The sequence below is a fragment of the Orbicella franksi genome, chromosome 3 (assembly GCF_964199315.1).
Source record: "Orbicella franksi chromosome 3, jaOrbFran1.1, whole genome shotgun sequence".
NCBI classification, from domain to species: Eukaryota; Metazoa; Cnidaria; class Anthozoa; order Scleractinia; family Merulinidae; genus Orbicella; species Orbicella franksi.
In genome coordinates this window covers 17,519,274-17,543,919 of record NC_138147.1, presented here as the reverse complement: position 1 = coordinate 17,543,919, position 24,646 = coordinate 17,519,274, and the positions used below count along the sequence as shown (strand labels likewise).

The following is a 24,646-nucleotide window of genomic DNA, read 5'->3' as shown; positions in this document are numbered from 1 at the left end:
AAAACAGAGCTGAGAGACCCAGAAAAATGTTCCTGTCTCCTGAATAGAGGTGTTCCTTCAACAGGGGTTAGTGATATAAAAATGATATGAACATTTGTTTCAGGACCAAAAGTTGTGTCCCCTGAATTGAGGTGTCATCCCCAGACAATACCAGGACACTTGCCTCCCCGGGTGTAATACCCCAATTATGTAGCTATAAATGCAGTTGGATGATACATGACTCCCTATAAGGTAACTTGCTTTACAGCTTACTTCTGATTTCTTGCTTACTCAAGATCTATCCATAGTTTTCTTGAGATGCCCATGAATTTCTTGAGCTGCTTTGCTAATTGGAGCTGCTTTACTTGCTTGAGTTGCTTGGCTTACTCACTGCTTAGCTCACTCAAGTTGCTTAGCTTACTTGAGTTGTTTGCTTCACAAGCATCTCAAGTAAGCAAGGTAAATATGTACACACATAGTTACACAGCTATCACCTTATCACCCTCTTTCCATTTCAAACTACCATGTTTACTAAAAGTATGATTCGTAATGGGAATTACCCAAGGTTGGTACCATTCAGGGAGTAATCAGGCGAGTAACTTTAAAATGGGACGAGCATGTAGTCCAAGGTCGATTTGAAATTATGAGCATGATTACTCCCTGAAATGTACAACATGAGGTCCAATTACTAATCAATAATTTTTGTATCAATAACAAAATTTCAAAATTTAACAAGTCTTTAGATAACTTCTTTAGAGCAAAAAAGTGAGTAGCACCTTCCAGAACTGTAAGAAATATTAAGAAGAAAGGAAACCCACACAATCGCGCACTAATTATGTGACAAATAGGTGCGTGGAGAACCAATCACAATCAAGAATTTTGTTATAGATACGATTAACAAGCTAAAGTGAAAGGGTTTCTCAAAGGACAGATTTCAATAGCACCCATCCTCAGAGACCCAGGGGCTGCTTGTCGAAACAAAGCGATATTTTGGGCAAGAGATACTTTCGGCCAAAAATTTACTTCAAGAGCGGGGCTCCTCTGCTCTTGAAGTAAACTTTCGCCCGAAAATATCGCTCACCCAAAAATATCACATCGTCCCAACTAGCAGCCCCTCCAGGGTCTGCAAGGATGGATACAAGCACCCTTCTATTTGGACATACTCTTGTTTCTGCACAATTTGTACACATTGATAAGCTCTTTGCATCACATTGATACGCTCTGACCAGACTGAGGCTTCTCCAAACCTCCAGGAGGTACGATGCTTCCTGAATAATTACACTGGTCACTACATAGTCAGAAACTCAATTTTTACTTGAGAACTTCTTTTCTCCTATGTTTGAGTTGGAAACATTGTGATATGAATAACCTGGTTTTCACTAGCAAGGCAAAACCATCTCAAGCATATAGAGCCCTTGCACAAGTGCAAGCTCAAGAATCAAAATTTTTCCTATCCTTGGGCTTGCATTCACGCTAAGCCTTATACTCACCACATGCCGTGTGAAAACATGACACAGCGTAAACACATGGCAATCTTCTATGTTTGGAATATGTTTGAATGAGAGAAAATCGTCCTTAGGTTTGTATTGGCATTCATTTTCACTTGACCTAATCTTGTTCTTGGGCTATCAGTGCACACACAAACAATGTTTTCTAACATGTTTGTCAATGAAATTTTACTATTAAAAGAAGATAAGAGTTATCTGTAAATGCTATTCCAATAATACAGCACATTTGAAAGTTCTAAAATGTGAAATAAGACAATCAATATGTTTAAATTTAATTGTTATTGGCTTAATTCACATGGAATTCCACCACTCCTCGTCTAGGTCATCATCAACTTTAAACAAATCTTGAACCTGCAGAGAGTTGCACTGTCTGTCTTGGCTTTTACTCCCTTGCTCACCTAAATCACCGTCAGCTCCACTGTTGTCATTGTATTTATTATCTGGTGTGACAGAACATGAGAGAGAGTTCTCTGCCAGGGTGACACAAGATTGGTTTTGTACTGAGGTGCTAGGCATAAACTTTGCCCATTTTGATGAACTGAGAGAAGGCTTCTCTTGTGTACCACCCACAAAACTCGACATCTTTAATGGGGTGGGATCTCGGGTAGCTTTAGCAAAATAAATATTGCCTTTGGCATGGCTAGTTTGGGTATTTGACCATAAATTTCCATAAGGGAGCACTCTGCTGCTATGAGATGGATATGTATAATGGCATTCCTTAGATGCTACATCGTAACATTCAAGAGTATAAGGTGAGGGCTTTAGCATCCCTGTATCTGAGTAAAATTGTTTCTGAGAATGATGTTGAGTTTTTTCAGTAGCGTTATTGATATTTAACCAGTCTGTATCAGTAATACTGCCTTGTTCCTTTTTATTGTTGTTTTTAGATCTTTTTCCCGTAGGATAGGTGCTTGATCTACCAAAATGCCATTTTCTCTTTCCTCTTGACGAAGCTTTATCAAATACATCCCTTTCTGTTGTCACATTGAAGCCATTGAAATCATCTAAACCTATAGAAATACAGCAAAACAAATAGAGGATATTACTCGGTGGTGAGAAGATATGAATTTTATGTTCGAGTGGCGAGAACTATATCTCACAAGTGGGTGCAGCGAACGAGTGAGATATTGTTTTTGCCACGAGAACATAAAATTCATATCTTCAAGCTAACGTGTAATGTACTTTTTATTATATAGACATGCTGATGACGCTGTTTTTGATGATTTTCCGAAGATTTCCGACCACTTTCTGAAGATTTTCAAAGATTTTCCAAAATTGTTCTGAAGACCAGACGAACATTTCCAAGCATGTTCCGAACATTTCCGAACATTTTCCGAAGATTACCGAAGATTGCCCAAGAAGATCCAAAGATGTTTCAATCATACACCAACAAATTTAAGTGGAGTTAAAGGGACAAAAGAGAAATGTTATCAAACATGATATCTTCACATGTGAGGATATCATATTGTTTTTATCAATTTGTTACCACTCGGTATACCACTGACTTTTATATGATAATAGATCTTAACATTTGCTTAGGGAGAACTCCCATATGAAAAGGGCAGGGGTGCTCATTGTGCATGTACCTTTTAGCGGTTAAAAAAGCAGTTTTGGTACTGCTTAGGATGTTTAGCCTCAAAAGGTCCACAGCTGGAGCTTTCACAGTACCTTGCAGGGTCTTCAGCAGAAAAAAATTTACAGGAAATTATGTGTTGTTTAACGGTGCATTCCTTTGAGATGATCTGGATCAGGATCGGTGATCCAAGATCACTCGGAGCATAGTTCATCAAAGGAACCGATGAATCCATGACCAGAGTGGATTCATCAGTTCCTTTGATGCACCATGATCCGAGTGATCTTGGATCACTGATCCTGATCCAGATCATCCCAAAGGAATGCACCCTTAGACTTGTTACCTCTTTGGGGCTGATAAAATTTCTGAGGCCATGCCCACAAAACAGGATCTTGGTACAGGTCTCCGAGGGATTCTTTTCAAAACTTCCAAGAAGCACCCTCATCCTTTTTATATGGGATTCCCCCCCAGGAAAATTTGGTGATTATTTTCAGACTTCTGTGAGTACACAGACATTGCACTCTCTATCAGGTTTATCTGTGCCATCAAATTTATTGAGAGCTTAAACATCCCATGGCACGATAGGAACTGATGGTTATGATGATGGTGATGATCGTGATGAAATTAATGATTGTAAGCCCTAAGTTAATTTTGGGTCAGTTGGCTTTTTTGATTAACTTATGTTTGGGTGAGCAAATTTTCATGGGGAAGGGAGAGGGCTTCCCTGTGAGCAGAGTTGCTTTGATCTTTCCTAAATAAGGAATGATTGAAGCGACCCTGCTGGCAGGGTAGGGAAGAGCTTGACTGAAATTTTACAGCAAATCATTGGGGACAAACTTGGTCACTATGTTGTAGCACTTGGTGTTTTTTTTAAGGGTACTGTTTGAAACCTCTGAATTTGCTAGTCAGAGTTTCATCAACTTGCAGGACACTTACTAAAAAAAGCAATACTCGCATGACCTAGTAAACCAGGCATGGAGGGTATTTTGGGGTTTAAAGAAGGGAGAGGGATGGGGTCAGGAGTTAAAGACAAATTTTAAGAACGCTTTGCATTTTATCATTTAGTCGTCATGAAATTTAATAATCTGAACTTACCATTATCATCACTAGAATTGAGCTCTAAGAACTTCTCCCATTTGCTCAATCCCGTGTTATCCCCATGATTTGTGATTTGGCTGTTGTCAACACTGCCTATAATATTGGTTTTCTCTGAACATTTGCAGAAGTCAGCACTTTCAGTACTGCCATAAGCCAAGTTTTCTGCCTTTTGTGCTTCTCCGCACTTCATATTTAATTTCTGGACATGTTTACGGCAGTCCAGACCACTGCCTTGGGCATAAACTTTTTTGACTGACTGCTTCTCTCCACAAACTTTGCATGCCCATTTTTTACTCTTCTTTACCTTTCAAAAAAGTCGTAAAGCAGATTAGCCAGTGATCACTATTTGAATACTCAGGATAAAATTAATGCAAAATATAAGCTTAACTTAAGCTTAAATACTATACTATTTACAAAAAGCAAAAAGCTTTAACATTTGTCTGACACCAAAAATGTTTCTTTTTTTCTAAAAGAAATCCCCGTTAAGCTTAAGCTTTATTTCAAGCTTACATCGCGAAAATCCCTAAAGAAATGGTAACGAACACTATAGATATCGCAACCATCGGCATCTCCAAATCACCGGGAAATTTTGGTCCGCTCGTTGGCAAATGAATACTTACTTGATGGACCTGAAAAGTCATGCAGGAAAAACACCTGAGGATAATAAATTCTTGTACCATACTTATAAGATTTGGAATAATTAAGAAGAGCGTAGGCTACCACAAAATAGTCAAGGATTTGTCGTGCGATCTCGTTGATCGGGACTGTCAGTTCTACTGTCGTTGATCGGTCTGTCGTTCGGAGTTCAAATATGGCGCCAAGTGAGCCTCTACTTCATTTATGTTGAACGAAATGTCACCATTTTATTCTAGCCCAGTCTTTCATTGCGATCTTTCGGGGGCAACTTGTTGATATCAGACAGAGTTGTCCTGTTGGTGGATCTCGCTTCAAATCAGAACAGGTACGTGAACTCAATGAATTAGAAAGAGTATCCAGTGTAACCTGCATGATAACGATTCACTATTTCCAAAATTTAGAAATTTTGCGTTGCGTGTTTTGACCCAGTCCAAAACACAAATTGTCTTTTCATTTCATCGAAGCTGGTTGTAGCTAATATCTAGGCTTAACTGTAGACTAAATGAATCTGGAAAATCTTTGATGCTAGTTTCCTTTTCTGTAATCTATATTTCTTTGTGTCGAAAGAAAATCTCCAATATATAAGCTTGCATGTGTTGCTTTTCACTTTTTCACGGCCGGGTATTTACTGACCGTATCGTATTTCACCCAGGTCTTGATCACTTTGAAATAGCGTGCAAAATGTCTGATGGTCCAGCAGTAAACAGCGAGGAAAAAGACATGATTGACTCGTCTTTATCATCCTCGGGCGGCCAGAAACCTCTCATACACCATGAGAGAAATCGTTGTCTTCTTGGCTCGGTAATAATTACGAGTTTGCTTCTTATTTGGGGCGTTTCTTTGCTTCCTACCATTTTTTACGGGAACAAATTGCCAGCTCCACACATAAACATGAGGTGAGGCTAAGAGCTAATATTTCTTTGCACGATTTCTACAAACGTGAACTGTGTTTATAGAGAGTGTAGTTTTGTGAGGATGCAGGGATAATTTTGATCTTTTAAAAGTACTTCAAGGGAGATGTTTTCCTAGAAAACAGTCAGTCAATCAACCTATCAATCAGTTGGTCAGTTGGTGAATTTCATTATGTTACTTCAATCTAGATCAACTTAATTTTGTAATTAGAGTGAATTTGTATAACCGTTTTTTATATGCTAATGACAATCACTAAATGGCAAATGAGGAAAACAATTAAAAAAGCACGCACCAAACTGAAACCAAGTTATGGCACTTTCCATTCGGTGAAAAATTCTGGTTTGAATTTCTGGAAATTTCCATTGACGAATGGAAGAGCATTTCTGGAATTTAGGAACACAAGAACAACCTTGCGAGGTGTATCCAAATTTTTGAAAATTTCTCACCGGGAATGTCGTCCTAAATTTGATTTTCCTTCCGGTACTTTTGGTTGAATAAATTCCCAGGAAATACATCTGTACCATTTGTTCCCATTTCTAAATTTTGGGAATTTAAGGTTGAATAGAAAAGAAAACTCTCCTAGCGCTTCAAATTCCTAATTATGGACATTTATTCAAAATAACAATTAGCTTTTGAGATATTGTTTTCTTTCGATGCTTGCATTGTGGCGTGCAAGTACCGGTGTGAGTGTTTCTCAGCCACAGGCGTCAGAAAGGCGGCCATATAATGTAATGTTACATCAGAAAAATGGCAAGAATATTCAAAAGTACAACATGTATTTCGTGCACCTTCATTGTTTTTTCCCTTGCAAAGAATATTGTGGTTCAGATTTTAAACAGACCAGTACATTCCAACAGCAAAACAATTTCATACGTACCCAAACTGGTCATTAAAATATTATGTGATTTATTAGCTTATAAGGAATGGGTTATACGAATTCACTCTGTTGAGTAGGTTAATTGGAGAGGTCTAAATTAATGGAATAAGTAGAAAAGTTAAATTAAAAGGGATATGGGATATTTTGGCCAAAAATAAACAGAATATGGGACACTCAAACCCCCTTCCCCCCTCCCCAAATGGGGTCTCAAAAAGGGACGTCAGGCATTTGAATCGTTGATGTGCTTAGGGAGATGGAATATCAACATCAGTGGTTGTTATTGGGATAGAGAATTTGATACCATGTGGGAGGGACTGTTGGTCGATATGTCAGCCATACTCAACTGACATACATATTGAGGGGGTAAGTTTCTAAAGAAACTGTGGTGCTGCGTCGGTGGGGAGTATAACTAGATAATTTGGTTTTATCAACTGGGTTGATAATGTGAATTGGCCACCGTAAAGAGATTCGAAAGCTGACGTTTCGAGCGCTAGCCCTTTGGATTCACTTAGATGAAGGGCTAGCGCTCGAAACATCAGCTTTCGAATCTCTTTGCAGTGGCCAATTCACATTATCAACCCAGTTGATAAAACCAAATTATCTTGACGTACATATCGGCTGACATATCGGCCGATACCCATCCGACTCTCAACTGACACTCAACCGACTGTCGGCTGATATATTGGCGGTGTATCGGTCAACACTCGGCTGATACTTGGCCAGCATCTTGACTAAGCATCAGTCAATATATGGATGGTTAGTGTCCACCAACACTACCCATAGTAAACATTACCCATCACAGGAAAATCCTGTTCTTTTGTGACATTGTGGCTAAATAAGAAGGGCCTTTAAAGCCTATGTACATGCCATGTTTGAAGCTCTCTTTCCCCTTTCCCTACAGACACAAACACATAGACACACCCTCATGTCTCCTCAGAAAATATTATGAGCCCTCCAAATATGAAATGAAGAAAACCCTGCAACAGTGAACCCGTTTGCTCAAATCTAAGACTGTTAGACTTAGCTTGAGAACAAACACAGATTTCCATCAGATCTGTTATCCTAGTTTTATTTTTCTCCTCTATCAGCAATCAAACTATGCCAATGCCTCGCTACCCGTGTAGCCATCCTCTTATATTAAACAACAAAAAAAAGATGTGTGAACCTCCATGTCCGTGGGTGACATCAACCTCTGCTGAGGACTTTGCCAAGGAAGTGGTGGACAACTTATCTATTTCTGTGAGCTTGTTGGGTTTCATCGTAATCCTAGTAACTTGGATCAGGATCAAACAGCTGTGAGTTTAATGGCCATTTACTTTTAGTAGTAGTCTTGATATTAGAATATAAAACAATTCTTCTCATTCTTGTCATTTGTTATAAAAAAAAGGGAAACACAGGGCTTGAAATAGTCACTGTGTAAAGAATTAAAAAGTTAAGATCTAGAGTCTATGGCGATTGACTCCTTGGTAATGTTGGTTGTACCAAAAATTCTTTATTTGTGAAGGGTGCTTCAAGGAGGATCTTCGAAGACACTTTCATGCGATATTTACAGCCAAGTTCAAGTATGAAGTTACTGTATTTGCATCGTCTTTTGCCAGTGTTCCAACTACATGTACCTTTGTCTTCTGTTGTGGTCTTGCAAAATCAATTGACAAGATTTATTTTCTAAATTTTGTGATATTTTTGGGTTCAATCTGTGACATCACTGAAGTTCTGTAGAAAGAGATACATGTACTTGTCTGTTTATCCGGGACAAAATGTAGCTTAATGGTTGAAGCTTTTACAAGCAATTTGCTGACTGAAAACCTAAGTTTTATTTTGTTGCAGGCGGCGTTTTCCTCATATAATTCCATTGTACATTCAAGGCTTACAATCAGCCATTGGTAAGTTTAAATTTTCACTATTGTTCTCATTGCAAACATCAACAAACATTATGGGCAGCTAGCCTTTCTGATATACAGTGGAACTCAGTTAAATATGTGTTCTAAAGGGACAATGGCAGAAATCTTAAAAAGTATTGCATGTCTGTTTTGAAGTGGTAACTTAAGGGGTCAAATTGAGCCACACCCAGATTGGTCTCCCTTAGGAGTTTAATTCAATTTTTTGACGAGCATTCCCGACCTTTTCACATGGGAGTTTCCCTGGGGGACAAACACAAGAAGAACTATCCTATCACTCTGTGAGCAATGAGAGTCAGGATTCTCTCGGTATTCTGCTTGTGACTTGATCATCATTTTCAATTGATTTTCACTATATTGTATCACTTAACACTTCTGATTACAACTCAGTGGTCTATACTAGTGAAAACCAGCCTTTGCAGTTGTTAAGTTTGTCGCTTTAGTTATTAATTGATTATTTTATCTTCAGCTTTCCTGCTCGCTGTAGCTAATGGTATGGGAAGAGAAAAGGCCTTCTGCAGCAGTAAGTTTTACTCTGAGGTTCAGTTGAACCCCACAACATTTTGCACTGCTCAAGGGGTGTTGATACACTACTTCTCTGTAGCTTTGTCGCTGTGGTTTGTGGTTTACAGCATCAATTTACTTCAGGTGAATAGAATTAATAGCATTTGCAGTATATTCCAACAGTCTCCTTTTGAGTAGTTAAGCCTGCCAGCTATGTACATCATATAAAGACCAATCAAACTTGTCTCTAAGGTATTTTTTGGTTTTTGCTTTGTTTTGAATTTTGAAGAAGTCAGTTTGTGGGTTAAATTAAGTTTCTTGGCTATTTGTTGATGGGAGGTTCTCTTTCTTAGAACGTTTTTTTTTTTGTGGGGAGCAGGGTATTACAGTCTTTAAAGAGGTTGTACTTTCAGGATTTACAATCAACTGTGAAATTTTATTGCTACCTTCATGTTAGCTTCTTTCCAAGGGTAGTTACATTTCTAATTGGCATCATCTATACTCAAGTTGTGTGTAAGGAAAAGATCTTTCTGATGATGCCCAGAGCCTGAAGTATGCACAAAAATGCTCAGAAATTTGAGTGAAAAACTCAGAGCAAAATTTCCTGTGACTACACTTAGCTACTCTGTGGTAAAAATTGCCTGTCTTGATGATGCTTTCTCAGAAATTTTTGAAATGGAAGCAAACCCAGTAGAAGGTCAATCACTGCAGCAAAAAGATAAGAAAAGGAGAAAAGGGAAAGGTGAAAAAAATTATAAAAACTGAAAAGCCTAAAGACATAGGTCACTTTCTCGTCCAAAAGCTATCTCAAAATTTTGATTTCTGCTCATGCCCGAGCAAAACTGTCGTAAAACGTGATGCTAGTGGAAAGGAAGGCAAGCTGTCACATTGCAAATGGCAAAAAGCTCCGGGAGTCAATGGGTTAATATATAGTTTGTACTTAAATGTGTGACTTCTCTCAAGAAAAAAAAAGTGAGGATCTTTGACAATCTTGTAATTCCAAACAAATTTTGTTTGTTTTTCTTAGGATTTCTGCAGTGATCCTTCATTTACAAATTCATTATAAGATCATGTTAAAATTCCTCATCGAAGATCTTAACTAACTAAACTTCTTTGTTCAATCCTGACGTTAGTAATTAATGTGTCAAAGAGACCCTATCCTCGTAAGATCCTGCAAGGGTTCTGTGTAGGGATAAGCTTAATGTATGCTGAAATAGACAGAAATTCCAGCATGATGTTATTCTTAAGCTTCAAACAAATTTGTCTACAAGAACAGCTACTCAATCACCACTCCAGCTTTCAATTCAAACTCCATGCTGAAGCATTTTCAATTCTCCTACAAGTGTACAAGTTACTGTACAGTTTTTGTCGTTTGTCCGAGAATTTGTTGGCACATACATGTGCATTATAGCATGCGTTTCAGTTTGTTGAAGATCTCATCTGACTAATTTTGTCAGGTCTGCTTGAAAAAGTTACACCATAAACATTACTGTTGCTTATAAGCCTCCAGCTGCTCATAAGCTCTCCCAGTTACAGGCGGAAATTACATCCAGTTATAAGCCCCCATATAGATTTCATTGTTTTGAATTTTATTACAATGTTTTAAAGCATTACCAGTAAATTAAAAACCTATTTCGATCAACATGTGCAGCAGTTTTTTATTCCGGTTATGTTTGAAGCCCCATTGGATATAAGCCCCTCTGTTTACAAGACCATCTAAAAGCCCTTATGGAGTTGTGTAAGCCCATGGCTTATAAGCAGCAGTTTACAGTACAGTGAAAGGGAAATTTCCTCTTATCACTGCTGGAAATTAGAAGCATTTATTCAACTAACTAAAGGCATATACTATTTTTCTTTCAGATGATTTGTTCTGGCAATGTTGTTAGCCTTCAAGGAAACACTTACAAAGTGATGCATGTGGTGTGTTCTTTAACTTGCTGGCTTCTTCCTTGGATTCCTGTGGGTGTTGTACTGGGCTCCAAATCTACTTCATACCAGCCACTTAATATGCGTCTCTGTTATCCTATTGGTTCCAGAGGCACAGGGTTTTTTACAACAGCTTTCATAACAGCAGTGTCCCAGGGAGTTGGTTGCACCTGCCTGTTCTTTGTTGTGTACAAGCTCTTCATGGTAATTATAAAGCAAAATTTTTGGATTGATCAGGGGCAGATTTAAGAGTGGCCCCCCTCATCCTCAGAGACTTAGGGGCAACTAGTCAGGACGATGCAATATTTTCAGACGAGGCAACTAGTTGCCCTGGGTCCCCAAGAATGGTCACCCCCCTTCTGGGGAAGCAAACAAAATTGAAATAGATTGTGAATATTATGGCAGAAATAAAGGCAAATACTCTGGACAGCTACCTCATTGTCAGTAATTCCTACTTTGTGGTATTGCTAGTATTTCTGAATGCCACCTGTTTCACACCCAATCGAGTTCGCACCTGTGATCAAAACTCATTGTAAACTTTATATTTGCATTCACCTCCAACTTTTGCAAGTTCACCCCAACATTTCAAGTTCACTCCCATGAAGTCTGATATTTTTTAGTCTGTTTAGTGTTACAGTAGCTCCGAGGTCAATGGAGAACAAGAAATTAAAACGTTTCACGTGATTTTGTTTCATAATTTATGCCAACAATGTTCATTTGTCTTTTTTGCTCAGTTAGAGAAAGAAAAATGTTTGTAAGAACCCTCCCTATTTCCCAGTAACATGCATGATCAGAGTGTTATTGTCTAGTTGTAAGAATGCTATATGTTATTCCTACCCCTCTCACCACTACTTGCCCAATGCTTGTTAATTAATTCACGACACGGCATTCATGTAAAACAGGCTTTAATTTAGTTTACTTTTCTTTAATATTTAGCAATATTTTAAATTATAGATTAATCTGTATACATAGTCTTTCATAATAAGTTGTAGCTTTTATATTAAATTCTTAATGCCTGATGTATTTACCGTGTTTTTAAATAAAGATGGTGATGATGATGATGATGAGGGTCACCAGATCCCCAAATGTATAACAAAAATTCTTTATGCCTTAATTAACAACAATTCCTCCTCCAATATATCTTTCAGCAACGTGACATTTCCATGGTCATTGGTAAACAAGCTGAACTGAGGAAGAAGAAGATGAATAAGGTGGTGAAGCGCCTGGTGATTCTCATGATTGGATATGCTGTCATCACAGCTCTCGCCTATATTCCAGTCTGTATAATGCAGCAACATTCCAAACTATTGGAATATTACACAAACCAGTATTTTTCTTGCTTGATGTTTTCACCCCCTGGCCATTGTCCCAAAAGTAAGTACCAGTGAAAAAAAAACAGCTAATCTTTTTTAACAGCCCAATTACGGTCAAACCAAGTGAAGCGTACCCCTCAAGATTACATCAATGAATTGATTATTTGAATATTGAACCCGCTAATCGTTTCAGGAATGCAATAATGAATTGAGTAATTGAATATTGAACTCGCTAGTCATTTCAAAAATCAATATTAAGTTGATATTTTTGAACATTAAACCCATTAGCCGTATTCTTGGAATGACTAGTGGGTTCAATTTTCCAATAATTGCATTCTTGAAACAACTAGTGGGTTCAATATTCAAATAATCAATTCATTAATTTAATTTTGAGGGGTACACTTCACTTGGTTTGACTGTAAAGCTTGGGGGGACTCCTATATAAAAAGGGCGGAGGTGCTCATCGGAAATTTTGAAAAGAACCCCTAAGAGGTACCGGGCCAAGATCCTGTTTTGTGGGCGTGACTTGAAATTTTTTTTTCCCCCTAAGAGGTACCAATTCTAAAACAATACATTATCTCAGGACTGTTATATTTTTTTGGCCCAGTACTCTAAAAGGTATGGGAAAAGCTCCTGCTGTAGACCTTTTTAGGCTGAACACCCTGAGAGGTACCAAAACGACTTTTTAAACCCCTAAAAGGTACATCGAGCACCCCGTTCTTTTTATATGGGAGTGCCCCCCCCCCCTCCCAAGTAGTAAAGATGACCACCTAAAATTACAACAGCTTTCTTGACCTGAGTAAAGTGCGAAAATGGTGGGCTGTGCGTGAACATTTCCCAACCTGAATGGCCAGTCGTGTCCAACCCTCAGGGGCTAGGCTCTGGGCAGGAGACAAGTGACAATTCAGGCTACATAATCATTTTTTACTCATGAATTTTATTTTGTCTATGTCACTTAAATGTTGCTAATTTATTTCTAAAATTTGTTAATCAACAGCCTATGAGAAGTATGCGTTTTCCAATGTCTCTGTTGTGTCTACCCTGTCCTCAGCATTTTTCGCCTTGATAACTGTGTGTTTCTTGGCATTTAACAAGCAATCACGCAAACTGTGGAGCTTTTGGTGGTTCAGAATACAATCCTGTTGCGGTGGAAACAGCCAGTGATAAGTATGAAGTGGAGGTGAATAATGGTGGATATTTACTAGTCTGCAAAATGGCAAGTTAAGGTGGCCAAACACGGTTTTTGCACGCACTTTTGCTGATGCAATTCAGCGCACGCACAAGGATTGGAAAAAACAAATATGCCATCAATAGAGTGATTCAGCGATCATTTTATTTACTCAACACCCACACTATCTGTGCTATTTTGCTCTATATTTGAATGCAGTGTATTGTTGGCTTTAGTCTTTTATTACAAAGATATATTAGAAAAGGTAACCATGCAAAGAGCCCAGCAATTCTCAGCTTTTTCTTTGTTACTGAAAGAACACAGTTAAATGCACAGTTGCTGGAAAAATTGAGACCGATTGCTTTTTCAGAAACTTGCCGATTTCTAACAATCCAGTCATTAGAATTTCAAGAAATTTGGCAAAAAAAATAGTTCAGAAACCATGTGAATGATCTATCACAAAAAATCTGAATTTCGACATAGGGAATTTTTAATAATACAGAACATGCAGTGAACACGATTTGCGGCAAATTACAAAAATCGTCTACACTGTATGTCAAAATTTTATTAGACCAGTGTTGACAGAAAGGATTTAATGTCAATTCGTAGTGGGCAAATGATGGAAAAAAATTTTACAACTGGATTTTTTTTTAAAATAAACCATTTTTAAGCCTTTTATTTAACCAGCCTCGTTGCCACGCCAACAGCACACACCTTAGGCAAAATGCGAGAATAAACCCTTTTGTGGTTAACCTTGACTCTTGCAAAAAACGGGCGCCAAAGCATAAAGAGTTTAAAAGTAATGGTGAATTAGGCACTTGAAAACTGTGTTCGGCCACCTTAAATATCCATCACTTTTCACCAACACTGAGATGATTAATAATTTACAATTATTCCATGGGCCCATCTGATATGAAATGATAGATAGCCAACAAGGCAGTGCCCACCCCCAGTTGACTATAAACATCTCATATCAAAGAAGCATGAGTGGAATAATTGCTTTTATAATTTTTGCAAATGCCCCCAAAATACAGAAAGCTAAAATAACATAAAAACAAAAATGCCCAAAAAATTATGCCCATCAGCTTACTGTATTTTTGTAGAGCATGGTAAAATTGCTAATACCATGATGGCTAAGCCAGTGAAATCTCTTGAATAGCACTATCCAATGATCAAGTTTTTTATAATATAGTTTAATTGTTTTACTTAGTATAATTTATGTATACTAAACCAGTGAAACAGTCTGCCTCAAATTTATAGTTTAATTTTAAGATGAAAGATGAAAACACCTATTTCAAAAGGGCAAAAAGTGTGGGGAAAGTCACATGATAACAAAAGCATTAGAATGTTTTGTCTACCAGTAAAAATTGAAATTTTTTTAATCTCAATGTGAAAGTTTTTGTGTTCATTTTTACTGATATATCACACATGGAGAGTTTCATTCTTCTGATTGACAACATGTGCTCTTACTACTGCATGCATCATTTACATTTGAGGTTGAAAACTGCAAAGCAAAGTATTTAATTCACTTGTTTGGTATATGGTGTCCTAACATATTATAATAAGGCAAGTAATGAGATTTAAAACTTCTTGTTTTGTCTGTTCTATTTTTGCTGGGGAAGATAACAATGTTTAAGAAAACAGTTTAGACTGTGAGCAATCTCTTATTTGCACCAGCTTATTGTTTAATGTGCAAGAGGAAGGTTAAGTGTGGGAAATATTCAGAGCCTGATCAAAGCTGCTAGAAGTCACAAGAATTGCTGGCTTGGGAAGAGACAATAGTCTTAATAGCTTATAAGGAAAACTCTGGCTTAATTTCTTCTTTGCCAATCTCTTCATATTTTTACAACTGACCTATTTTCTCATTTTCACAACTGACTTGCAAAACTAAAAAGATTGCTCACAGATAGGATCTGACATGATGAAGAGTGCAAGTGCTTGTAGTGTAACATTTATCCTAACTACATTATCCACAAGATTTATAGCTATCTAATTTCTCGTAACATCATCAATGCATGGTCAGAAAGACAGGTGACGAGAGTTTAGAAAAGTATCAACATGGCCCAGCTTGTCTTTCACAAGAAAACAAGCTCAAATATTGGAATTGTATGTCTTGAGCAGTTAGTTATTTTCTTTCAGTGTGAAAATCAGCAGCACTTTAAAATGGCTGACTAAGACCATTACAGCATATATAATCAAATTTCTAAATAATTTATAGAAAACTAGAGATTAAGAATAATTGTTAATATATTAGGAAGTGTTACATATAATGGAACCTCTTATAGCTACAAGAGTTTGCAAAATGGAAAGAACTGGACAGAATTAGACATAGGTCAGGTGGCTGCATGGGTAACTTTTACGACTGTTTTTGCATACATTATATTTTTTTAAAAAAAGACACTGAAATAATAGAAAATCTCTTATGACTAGTTGATCAGTTGATCATGACTAGTTGATCAAGAACACACTCCGATAACTTGACAATATAGTAAATATAATTACAGATGTAAAGCAATGTTTGGCAAGCAAACTAGTGCAAGTGATATCCTGTCTACTATCACACAAGCTATTGCCAGATACTAGCCTTAATTAGATGGGTTTAGCTATTACAGAAAGGTGGTATTGGAAGCACCTCTGGTGTGGAAATTGTGTTACATTTTCAGCACCGAGTTATGAAAGCCTAGATATCCTGGTTTTAAGCTTGCTAAAGCTTCTTGTCATAAGTAAAATAATTTCCCAAATAAATTATTTGGCAAGTTTGTTCCTGTGGTGATGAATAATTTATTTACATTTATAAATTTGAAAAAGGTAATATCAGTCAGTGAATCATGGCCTACCAATGCAACATGACAGTTTTTTTTTAAATCAGACATTGTGATGTTGTATCCTTACATTAATTTTATCTTTATTTTTACACACTCCAGTTGTTATGTTCCAATCTTTCAAAAGGCATCATCTTATTTTGAAGACAAAAGTTCTTTGACTTCTGATTCGTTAATAAGAAAACCACACTCAAACAGAAGATTCTCATCTACATAATCCTTTAAACATTCTATAGAATACTTCCAAAGTGCATCTTGGTGGTGTTCATTCCTGTAAATGAAGCAAAAAGCCATCTTTATGAAAAAAGTTGTCTTGGCTGATCAAGTCAAAAACTGGCCCTCAGTTAGGTTTGTGCATGCTCTCGATGTTTTAAGTTGTCTCTGACACCCAAGACAAAAAAATGCAATGTTACATAAAAAAAGATGGCTTCCCCTCCCCACTTTTGATAAATTAATCTGAGGTTTTTAAAGGGGATTAACCAAAATAAATGTTTTTTTGTTTTTTGTTTTTTTTGTGTGTGTGTGTGCGTGTGTGTGTGTGTGTGTGTGTGTCTAAACCCAAACGTGGTTTCTCTTGTTTCAGTTCCCTAACTGCCCAGGAGCCATGATAGAATTTATTTATTAAGATATAGAAACTGACCTGTAGGCTTTGGTAAAGTTGGCTATTATGGACAATGCACCATTTGACTTGCTATATTGGCATAATTTAGCAAGAGTGTTTCTGTCTTTTCCTGAGCTAAATTTCCTTACAGGCGCACCGAGTGTTAAGTGTCTCTTAAGCTACTGATTGTTCACGGACAGAAAAATCATGTTCAGGACAAAAAAATCTTCATCTGTTTTACTGCACGTTTCAATAACACCCACACTCAAAAGTTTAAAACCCAACAAAGAACTGTGTTTTTGGCAGCTGTCAGTCATAATAATTAACAACAACAAACAAGCCTTTAAAAAAAGAGGCACTGAGGTAATTGCACCGCAGGAGCAGAGCCAGGGGCAGATCCAGAAAATTCAGATATAGGGGGTCGAGGACATTGCATCAGAGTGCAGGCCTGCTCTAAAGATGGTTGGTCTACTTTTTTGACAATACAAGCAAAAACGGGGGGGCACAGCCCCCTCGCCCCTACACTAGGATTACTTGCCTTGCCAACTGAGATGGCTGAGCTGGTTTGCAGTTTATGTAATAAACACCACTGACTCCAGCCAGCTCTGGATTGACAGCACAGTTGATAGTTGTCATTGCACCCCTTTCAGGTGTTTCTAACATTCCCAAAACATTCATCACCTTGAAGCCATTTTTCATAAAAGATAAATCTTGAAAACTCCTTGTTATCTCTGTATTGACCTGAAGAACACATATAATAATTTGCCATTGTTAGTGATTGTGATCAAGATGTCAATGACACTAACAACATTGTAATAGATGGATGAAAGATGCGTTGTGAAAGATTTCTGGGTTAACAAATTATTTAATGAAATTTCTTAGCTATTAAATACCAATGATGCTGCCAATGCTATTAATGGTGTTTCTGATAATGACAATGGTTCAGTCGTGGCAGATTGGAAACCAAAATTTAATAGAGAAGATTGTTTGACATAACTGTGTTTTTGCCTCGCAATGCATCGCTTAACCACTTATACTTCTGGATACATAGCCAACATGAAAGTAAAGCATTCATTGGCATTCATTGATTTTATTCCATCTCAGCAGAGTATTAATATATTTTTATTTTTACCACGCCTGGGTGAAGGGCACAGAAGGTGATTCCCTGAGAAACTAAATGCTTGTGAAGATAGAACATTATCATGACCTACAACAAAAGTACAAATTTGGAAGTATTAGAAGCCAGTAAATTTATTCTTTAACCTTAGAAATATACAATTCTGATCTTATCACGAGTGTCAGTAAAGTCTTTGTTTTGATGTTACTCAACTGCTTTTAAAAATTGCTGGTGAAAGTACCCTCCTTCCTCCATTCAGGGGAGTTATCCTTGGCTCCCAAAATCATTTTTAATCATTTTTCCCCAATAACATGCCTTAGTGGTGTATGAGGCACACACCCCTAGGCCAGGGTGTGTGTTGCAAGTCATGCAACTGTATGGAGGAATGCTGGTACACAAAAGGAATGGGGGTGGAGTTCCAGCCCTCTCTCTGTCTCTCTGTAACTTTAAGAGAGAGGGACCCTCTCTCCCAAGATTGCGTGACAGAGAGAGGGCCAGAACTAGACTGAGTACATTGATGCTGATAACTGTATAATTGTTGTCTGGGAGCTTGTTCATGATGGTTTAGGGCCACACTCACTAGACTGCTGGTAGTTGGTCTTTTCCCTTAAGGTCTGACAAGAGAAAGTTTGAATGCAAAAGGGCAGTATGGTCGGAAGGGGTTGGGGCAAAACAAGAAAAAATCATCCCAGCTGTGGACACGTTAGGAAATTTTCAAACCCTCTGTCAGCCTAACAGAAGAGTATGTGATTGGTCAATTGCACCTAAAGAAAGAACGTTGATGGATCAGTAAAAAAGACGTTACAACATCCTGTGATGCCCTCAGATGGTGTAAGCTGGCTTTTTAAAGCATAATACTAAATAGAGTGTGAACATTTGAAGAAAAGAATTAATCTCACCATATATAGTTTAGACATTGAATAAAACTTTGTTCTGTCATAGCTCAGTTGCCCTTGAATGTTAGCTAGGTTGAATTCCCCTCTCCATCTTTCCATTCTGGAAGAAACAAAAATGACCCTTGCGTCTGCAGGATTAACAGACTGTTTCATCACAGGGAGCAACTTCAGTACCAGAAGAAGGTGACTCAAGTAATTTACCTGCAAATATTAAGGGAAAGGATTTTGATCCAGTTATTCATCCATTCAATCACTAATTCGTGATTTTTTTATTGAAATCTTTATTTTAGCATCACTGATCTGAAGGCTTCTCAAAATTGATATTACTTTTCACAATAATTTATTATACCCTGGGTATGAAGATGTCTAATTATTCCACATAATAATTAATGTTATGAGTGAAACTGTGTACAGTACCTGAAAGTGTGTCTCAAATCCATCAGCTGTCAAGCCTCATTTTAATATTAAACAACAAAAATAATACATTAGAGGAAGACTAAAGTATAAAAAAGAAATATCTGAATATCAAAATCTTCTGCATATAGTGTTTGACACTTGGTGTGCAAACCAACCTTGATTAGCAAATGCAATTCCAGCGTTACATATTAACACATGCAGTGGATATCCAGTCTGTTTAAATTTTACCACAAACTCAACAGTTGAGCTTAGAGAGCTTAGATCAAGATGCATGTACTCCAGGAGGAGCTGGTGACTAGTGCCTGGTTCTCTCTCTTGTACTTCTTTTCCTTCAGCTTCAGCAGTGTTCAGACTTTCATCACCACTTTTACTTTCCTCAGTGCTTTGTTCGTGTTCCTTTTTCATCTTTTCAATGGCCTTCAAAATAAACAGCACTTTAAAAAAACAATTGGGGATTTTTTTTTCAGGGGAGTGGGCGGATGTACACAGGCTATACCATTTCATGTTTGGATTACAAGTGAACCATGAGAGTTAGCAGTTGATAGAATTTCTCGTTACAGCCTAATTAGGACATGAAAAGCTCTTAGCTAAAGCAGCTCCTTTTTTTGCCCCATCCTAATACTCCCTCCACTCACATTCCATTCTTTCTCCTGTTGTATCTAATTTACTTCCTGGTTATTCCTGGAAGGGTATGGGGGTGGAGAGGATGGGGCCAGAACCTGTTTCAATATTATTATACCCATGCTTTTCATTTTGCTCCTGATTCATGTCATTTGTTAGTGATTACCGCTTCTTGCAGGTTTTCCCCCTTGAGAGACCCTGGGGACCATGGTTATCACTTCTTACCCTATTTCTTACCCTCTCACTCATTTCAGTCAATTTTTATACCATAAAGCATGGTTCAATTCCGCCTGTTACCATCTCCCAGGGCAACCCCCAGGACAAGTCCAGCCCTTCATGCGCGGGGTTAGGGAATTGTTTAAGGTGGTCTTGTCCCAGGGGTAGGGGGTGGGACAAATCAGTTGTAAAGAGATTTTTTGTAGGAAATCCGAGAGAGTTTGTTTTGGCTTGGCTGGAACAAAACAATCTTTCTAAATCAAAGCCCATATTTGAAGGTAAGTTTATTTAATACAAATATGGAAACAAAAGAGTTACACATTATCACAGATTGAGTAATATACCTGTATATTGAGGAAAGTGTTTGTTAGTCCTCTGATCATATAAAATCGGCAGCTATTGATTCAACCTTTTAAGAAAGTCAGATTTTTTTAACAGCTTTTTATACGGCTTTTATGTTGAAAGTATTCATTTGCAATTTGAAACTTTATATATGATTCAGTATTTTCTTTACTTTTTTGGATCATATTACCACCCTACAGATATAGTTGAGGTAGACAGGAGTTTGGGGGCGGAGAATTATCTCCTTTTTCGTGCCCTGGGCCTGGGAATAATTAAGAAATGTCAAATCCCCGGGGGTATGCCCGGGAGGATGGCAACATGTGGAATTGACCACGCATAACGCAACGGTTGTTAGCGTGCAGCGTTGCGTGACAATATCAACTGAGACAACTTGTTTTTTCCTCAGTTTCGCTCTCTATTCGAGACAGCTCGTCTTGTGTGATAGATAGCATGGAATAAACCGTGTGGATAATTATTTATGGGCTATATGGAAGAACCTTACTTGATATTAAAGAGAGTTCAATCGCTACATTTAAATGTATCTCGAGTCTTTTCTATGTGATTACAGAGTTCCCGAGTGTAGACCAGATGAACTTTCACCAGTATACTGACGTTCGCGTGTAAAATTCGTGCGTGTAGCAAAGCTAAGAATAACGTATTAATCATCTTGCGATAAATCGAGTATAAAATTCAGCTCCAAAGTCGATTCCTTTATGAAGGGTTTCCAAGTGGTGCCACCCAACCGTACTTAACTAAACGTGATTTAAAGTGGGTACCTCTTTCGCTCTTTCTTCCGAACGACAAGCGATAATAACCCTTGCTCCCATTCGTGCGATGGCTTTCGCAGTCTCATAACCAATTCCAGTATTTCCTCCAGTAACAATAACAGTTCTTGATGATGACAGTGCAGGAGCTGGATAGGACGACGAGGCACCCATGGCGGACTAAGCTAGTGTCACATAACGTGAGCACTTTGACGTCACGAAATCTTTTTTGGACTTCCGGGACGACGTCAAGCGTCTATGTCACCTTGTGTACAAAAAAAAAAATATCACAGCATGGGTTTACTGATGATTTTCTAATAATTGACAACGCTTTTCCACAAGAAACTGACAGTCTTTGCCAGTGGTTGGGAGGCAAGAGAGGAGACCTCTAGGTCATTAAAAAGAATGAAGTTTACAAGTGTGGTAGAATAGGGCTCCCTTCGGAAGTTTGTCGGTTTATCACCGGGCACAAATATACACGAGTGTCGAGAGCAACGGGGTTTTCTGGTACGCTTTATGCCCGGAAGACTCTCGCAAAACTTGTCAACTGCAATAGTAATTTAAGAATAACAACTTTATTTCAGTGTCTAAAGAATCTAGTTCCTGTGGAACACAGGCGCTAATTGGGGACACTCCTACAATGTACAATTAAATTACTTATAATAACAATTCCTAAGCTAAAATTTTAATTAGTAACAAATCACAAAAATGAAAGGAAAATCTAGATTTACATCCAATAATTAGAACTTGGAAAAGGGCAAAGAACAGTTAAATGCAAATCTCTTAGCCGTTTTACCATCGTTTTTTTCTCTAACTATAGCAAAGAGGTACTCTGAGAAGTATAAAACCACCATAACGGTACAAACTACATTGGCAATAACATGGAATCGCCACTTTTTACTCTTCCACACTCTTAACACGGCAACATTGAAAAGCATGACTTGTAGCCACACAGAGATGGTGTTGAAAACTACATCTATAGCAAGACCGGTAAGGCAACGCTTAAGAAATCCCCAGATAAGATCCCAAAAGTAATCCTCGGACGTTGGCAAGTTATCTGGGTACATGAACTTGTAGAGTTGATTGAATCCCACAGCGGATACCAGAGCGGTGGCTTCTATAAGGAGAAGCTGAATGCTAACATCTGCCACGAAACGCATGCTCCGAGGAGTACGAGCTTGTCCTGCCCGGAAATTCCTCGTCTGTGATGTACCACAGCGAGACAATAGTTTGTACATGTACTCCCAGATGTGATCTCGCATGGTGACCGTCACGCGCTCCACAAGATCGACCACAGCGTGACCAACGCCCAGAGCAGCAAATAACCAAAAGCTCATCAACTCTGCTTGCATAATGCGGAAGACCAAGGCTGACCCAGTGTACAAGCTACTCACTAAGAGGTGTAGGACACCGGGGTGAACGAAGTTAAACTTTGGAACGGCTGTGCGAGCTATGACTTTTGGGATAGTCACAAGTAGAGGGCTCACTCCCGCAATGAACACCTTTTCGATCTCGGTTTTCTCGTTATACCATGAAAAGACCTTATAAACCAGTAGAAAACTGACAGGTATACCAAATATGAACTGAAGGGCTAACAGCCCTGCAACTTTGCACAATCTCTTCTTACTGTACAATCTCGAAGGTATGACTCTCTTGGCGATTATCAGGCTGTTGGCAATGACCATCGAAACAAACAAGGCGTTCAACGGATAGCTCATCCAGGGACGTTTGTAGATGCCAAATATCTGCAAGAAGAGGCGATAGCTAGTGTCTGTAAATGCAGCAAGAAGATTGACTGTCAAAAGGTTTAGTTCCTTCATAGTTGAAAAGCCAAACATGCATAGCATTACACAAAAATGCCATAGCTGAATTAAAAAACCTTCAATTGACTGTCCAGTGACTCGAATACTCTGAATCAAACGAGGCATACTGTGCCATTTGAGAGTCTTTTCATAGCAAAGATCGGCTGTATTGAAATCAATCACTGCCACTGCGATTGCGAGCAACCCAATGCTAGACCCAAACAGCAACTGCATTATCAACACCGTTTTGAAACAGGTAAGAGCTGATTTCCAGCGCGGAGGACGAGATAGCTTCCAGGCCATTTTCCCAGTGCTTCTAGGAGGAGGATCAAATTCTTGAAACACGTCATCGTCGGGATCAAAGTCTGTAAAATCGCTCAGAACATGATTTTCCTCTACTTGAACCAGAGCTTGTCCTTCCGCATTATCGCTGCTTTCGCTGCTCGCTCGTCGACATGCAGTAGCAGAGGAGTTTTCGATAACACTCCCGGTGAAACTCTCTACAATGTAAACAAGAAGTGCCGCAACGGCTTCCAACATGCTGTTTCTCGGTTCTTATTTTGACTTTCAAATCATGTCGGCACCCAGTTAACTTAGTTCCGCGATTTGCCAAGTTCTATAAAAGCCACGATGACGCTCGAGCTCACAAAACCAAAAGCGAAGTGCGTTCGAGTTCTTAGAAACTGAAACTTGATATCGATGGTGGTTTTGACCTAAGAGGGTAAAAAAAACACCCAAAACCTTTTTGACGTTTTTTCACTGAAGTCGTTTTTACCTTACGCTATTCCAAGAACGTTCTTTGTCCAGAACACAAAAAGCCCTTGTTTCGTTTCTGCCGGGTGGGTCTGTACGGGTCCGCAAATGATCCCAGGACCGCAAATGATCCCGGACCGGAAATGATCCCCATATTGGACCGCGAATGATCCCGATCAAAAAATAAGGAATGGCATGGATTTATATCAGAGGAAGGTGACAACAAGTACAAAAATTATGAACTAAAAAACATGTTTTATCATTTAAAAAAAAATAGTCCACAGCTGCTGTGTTGTTCTTCGAAGGGTACAGATCGTTTTCACTGTCACGCAATAAAAGAAAATAATAAATCGAAAACCAAACAATGGAAAAAGCTAACAAATTGTGATGTACGCTATAGAAGATAACTAAATAAGACACTTCTCCAAGTTTTAGGCCTGTGCGTTTCCCCAAACTTCAGATATTCGTCGATCTCCCAGTGGACACGTTTAAGTAAATATTAACATGTCATCAGTCGAAACAGGAACTACTGATCCTGGTCAAAATGCCTGGCAAAACTCGCGTGCGTTATGTAAAACTGACCTTGCGCACTTCTCAGCCGTTCTCTGCTGAACAACGTGAAATTGCCAATTTCTTAAAAATTATTAGAATTTGAACTACGAAGAATGCTTCGTATTCCTATTTGGAATTGAAATGTATCATTAGTTCTTGCTTGAGCGAGATTTTACGAAATTCTAAGGTAAAGTGTAACTCCTTTTTGGGGGATGTGGGGTGGGGGATACTTGCATTCTATCTGTAACGTAAATGCATGTTGTTGTATCATAGGAAGTTTGTCTCCCAAACTGTTCCTCTTTTTGAACATTTGGTTGTTACTCAGACACAACCTACAAACAAGTAAAAACA

The 24,646-nt window shown here is 38.3% G+C and overlaps 4 protein-coding genes across 5 annotated transcripts; 1 reads left to right on the top strand and 3 right to left on the bottom strand.

Moving 5' to 3' along the window:
• Positions 1-1,628: 1,628 nt before the first annotated feature.
• LOC145481608 (uncharacterized) lies at positions 1,629-5,052 on the bottom strand. The gene is made up of 3 exons (XM_081460120.1): positions 4,779-5,052; positions 4,156-4,462; positions 1,629-2,497 (listed from the first exon to the last, which is right to left on the bottom strand). Exons 1-3 carry the CDS (start codon positions 4,836-4,838, stop codon positions 1,779-1,781), a joined length of 1,086 nt encoding a protein of 361 aa, XP_081316246.1. The 5' UTR covers positions 4,839-5,052; the 3' UTR covers positions 1,629-1,778.
• Positions 5,039-16,153, top strand: LOC145481607 (uncharacterized). The gene is made up of 8 exons (XM_081460118.1): positions 5,039-5,119; positions 5,447-5,690; positions 7,672-7,878; positions 8,411-8,466; positions 8,951-9,129; positions 10,846-11,115; positions 12,060-12,285; positions 13,222-16,153. Exons 2-8 carry the CDS (start codon positions 5,476-5,478, stop codon positions 13,386-13,388), a joined length of 1,320 nt encoding a protein of 439 aa, XP_081316244.1. The 5' UTR covers positions 5,039-5,119; positions 5,447-5,475; the 3' UTR covers positions 13,389-16,153.
• An 88-nt stretch (positions 16,154-16,241) lies between these two features.
• LOC145481609 (polyprenol dehydrogenase-like) lies at positions 16,242-21,381 on the bottom strand. Of its 2 annotated transcripts, none has more exons than XM_081460121.1 (7): positions 21,201-21,381; positions 19,401-19,662; positions 19,246-19,280; positions 18,832-19,029; positions 17,948-18,022; positions 17,354-17,556; positions 16,242-16,485 (listed from the first exon to the last, which is right to left on the bottom strand). In XM_081460121.1, exons 1-7 carry the CDS (start codon positions 21,360-21,362, stop codon positions 16,350-16,352), a joined length of 1,071 nt encoding a protein of 356 aa, XP_081316247.1. In that variant the 5' UTR covers positions 21,363-21,381; the 3' UTR covers positions 16,242-16,349. The 2 variants fall into 2 exon arrangements, with proteins under 2 accessions (XP_081316247.1, XP_081316248.1); XM_081460122.1 differs by lacking the exon at positions 21,201-21,381 and adding an exon at positions 20,927-21,174.
• A 542-nt stretch (positions 21,382-21,923) lies between these two features.
• On the bottom strand, positions 21,924-24,564 carry LOC145481606 (uncharacterized). Its single transcript, XM_081460117.1, has one exon. The coding sequence runs from the start codon at positions 23,528-23,530 to the stop codon at positions 21,929-21,931; it is 1,602 nt and encodes a 533-aa protein (XP_081316243.1). The 5' UTR covers positions 23,531-24,564; the 3' UTR covers positions 21,924-21,928.
• Positions 24,565-24,646: the final 82 nt, after the last annotated feature.

What these genes read in the sequence shown, in the direction of transcription:
- LOC145481608 (XM_081460120.1), bottom strand. Translation starts at nt 4,838, where the DNA reads ATGGTACAAGAATTTATTATCCTCAGGTGTTTTTCCTGCATGACTTTT. An exon ending in TGACTTTTCAGGTCCATCAA is followed by an intron (nt 4,463 to 4,778) that starts GTAAGTATTCAT and finishes CTTTTTTGAAAG; the next exon opens with GTAAAGAAGAGTAAAAAATG. An exon ending in CAATTCTAGTGATGATAATG is followed by an intron (nt 2,498 to 4,155) that starts GTAAGTTCAGAT and finishes GTATTTCTATAG; the next exon opens with GTTTAGATGATTTCAATGGC.
- LOC145481607 (XM_081460118.1), top strand. Translation starts at nt 5,476, where the DNA reads ATGTCTGATGGTCCAGCAGTAAACAGCGAGGAAAAAGACATGATTGAC. An exon ending in TGGATCAGGATCAAACAGCT is followed by an intron (nt 7,879 to 8,410) that starts GTGAGTTTAATG and finishes ATTTTGTTGCAG; the next exon opens with GCGGCGTTTTCCTCATATAA. An exon ending in TTGTGTACAAGCTCTTCATG is followed by an intron (nt 11,116 to 12,059) that starts GTAATTATAAAG and finishes TATATCTTTCAG; the next exon opens with CAACGTGACATTTCCATGGT.
- LOC145481609 (XM_081460121.1), bottom strand. Translation starts at nt 21,362, where the DNA reads ATGGGTGCCTCGTCGTCCTATCCAGCTCCTGCACTGTCATCATCAAGA. An exon ending in CGGAAGAAAGAGCGAAAGAG is followed by an intron (nt 19,663 to 21,200) that starts GTACCCACTTTA and finishes TTTATTTTGAAG; the next exon opens with GCCATTGAAAAGATGAAAAA. An exon ending in GTGCCCTTCACCCAGGCGTG is followed by an intron (nt 17,557 to 17,947) that starts GTAAAAATAAAA and finishes TGTGTTCTTCAG; the next exon opens with GTCAATACAGAGATAACAAG.
- LOC145481606 (XM_081460117.1), bottom strand. Translation starts at nt 23,530, where the DNA reads ATGTTGGAAGCCGTTGCGGCACTTCTTGTTTACATTGTAGAGAGTTTC.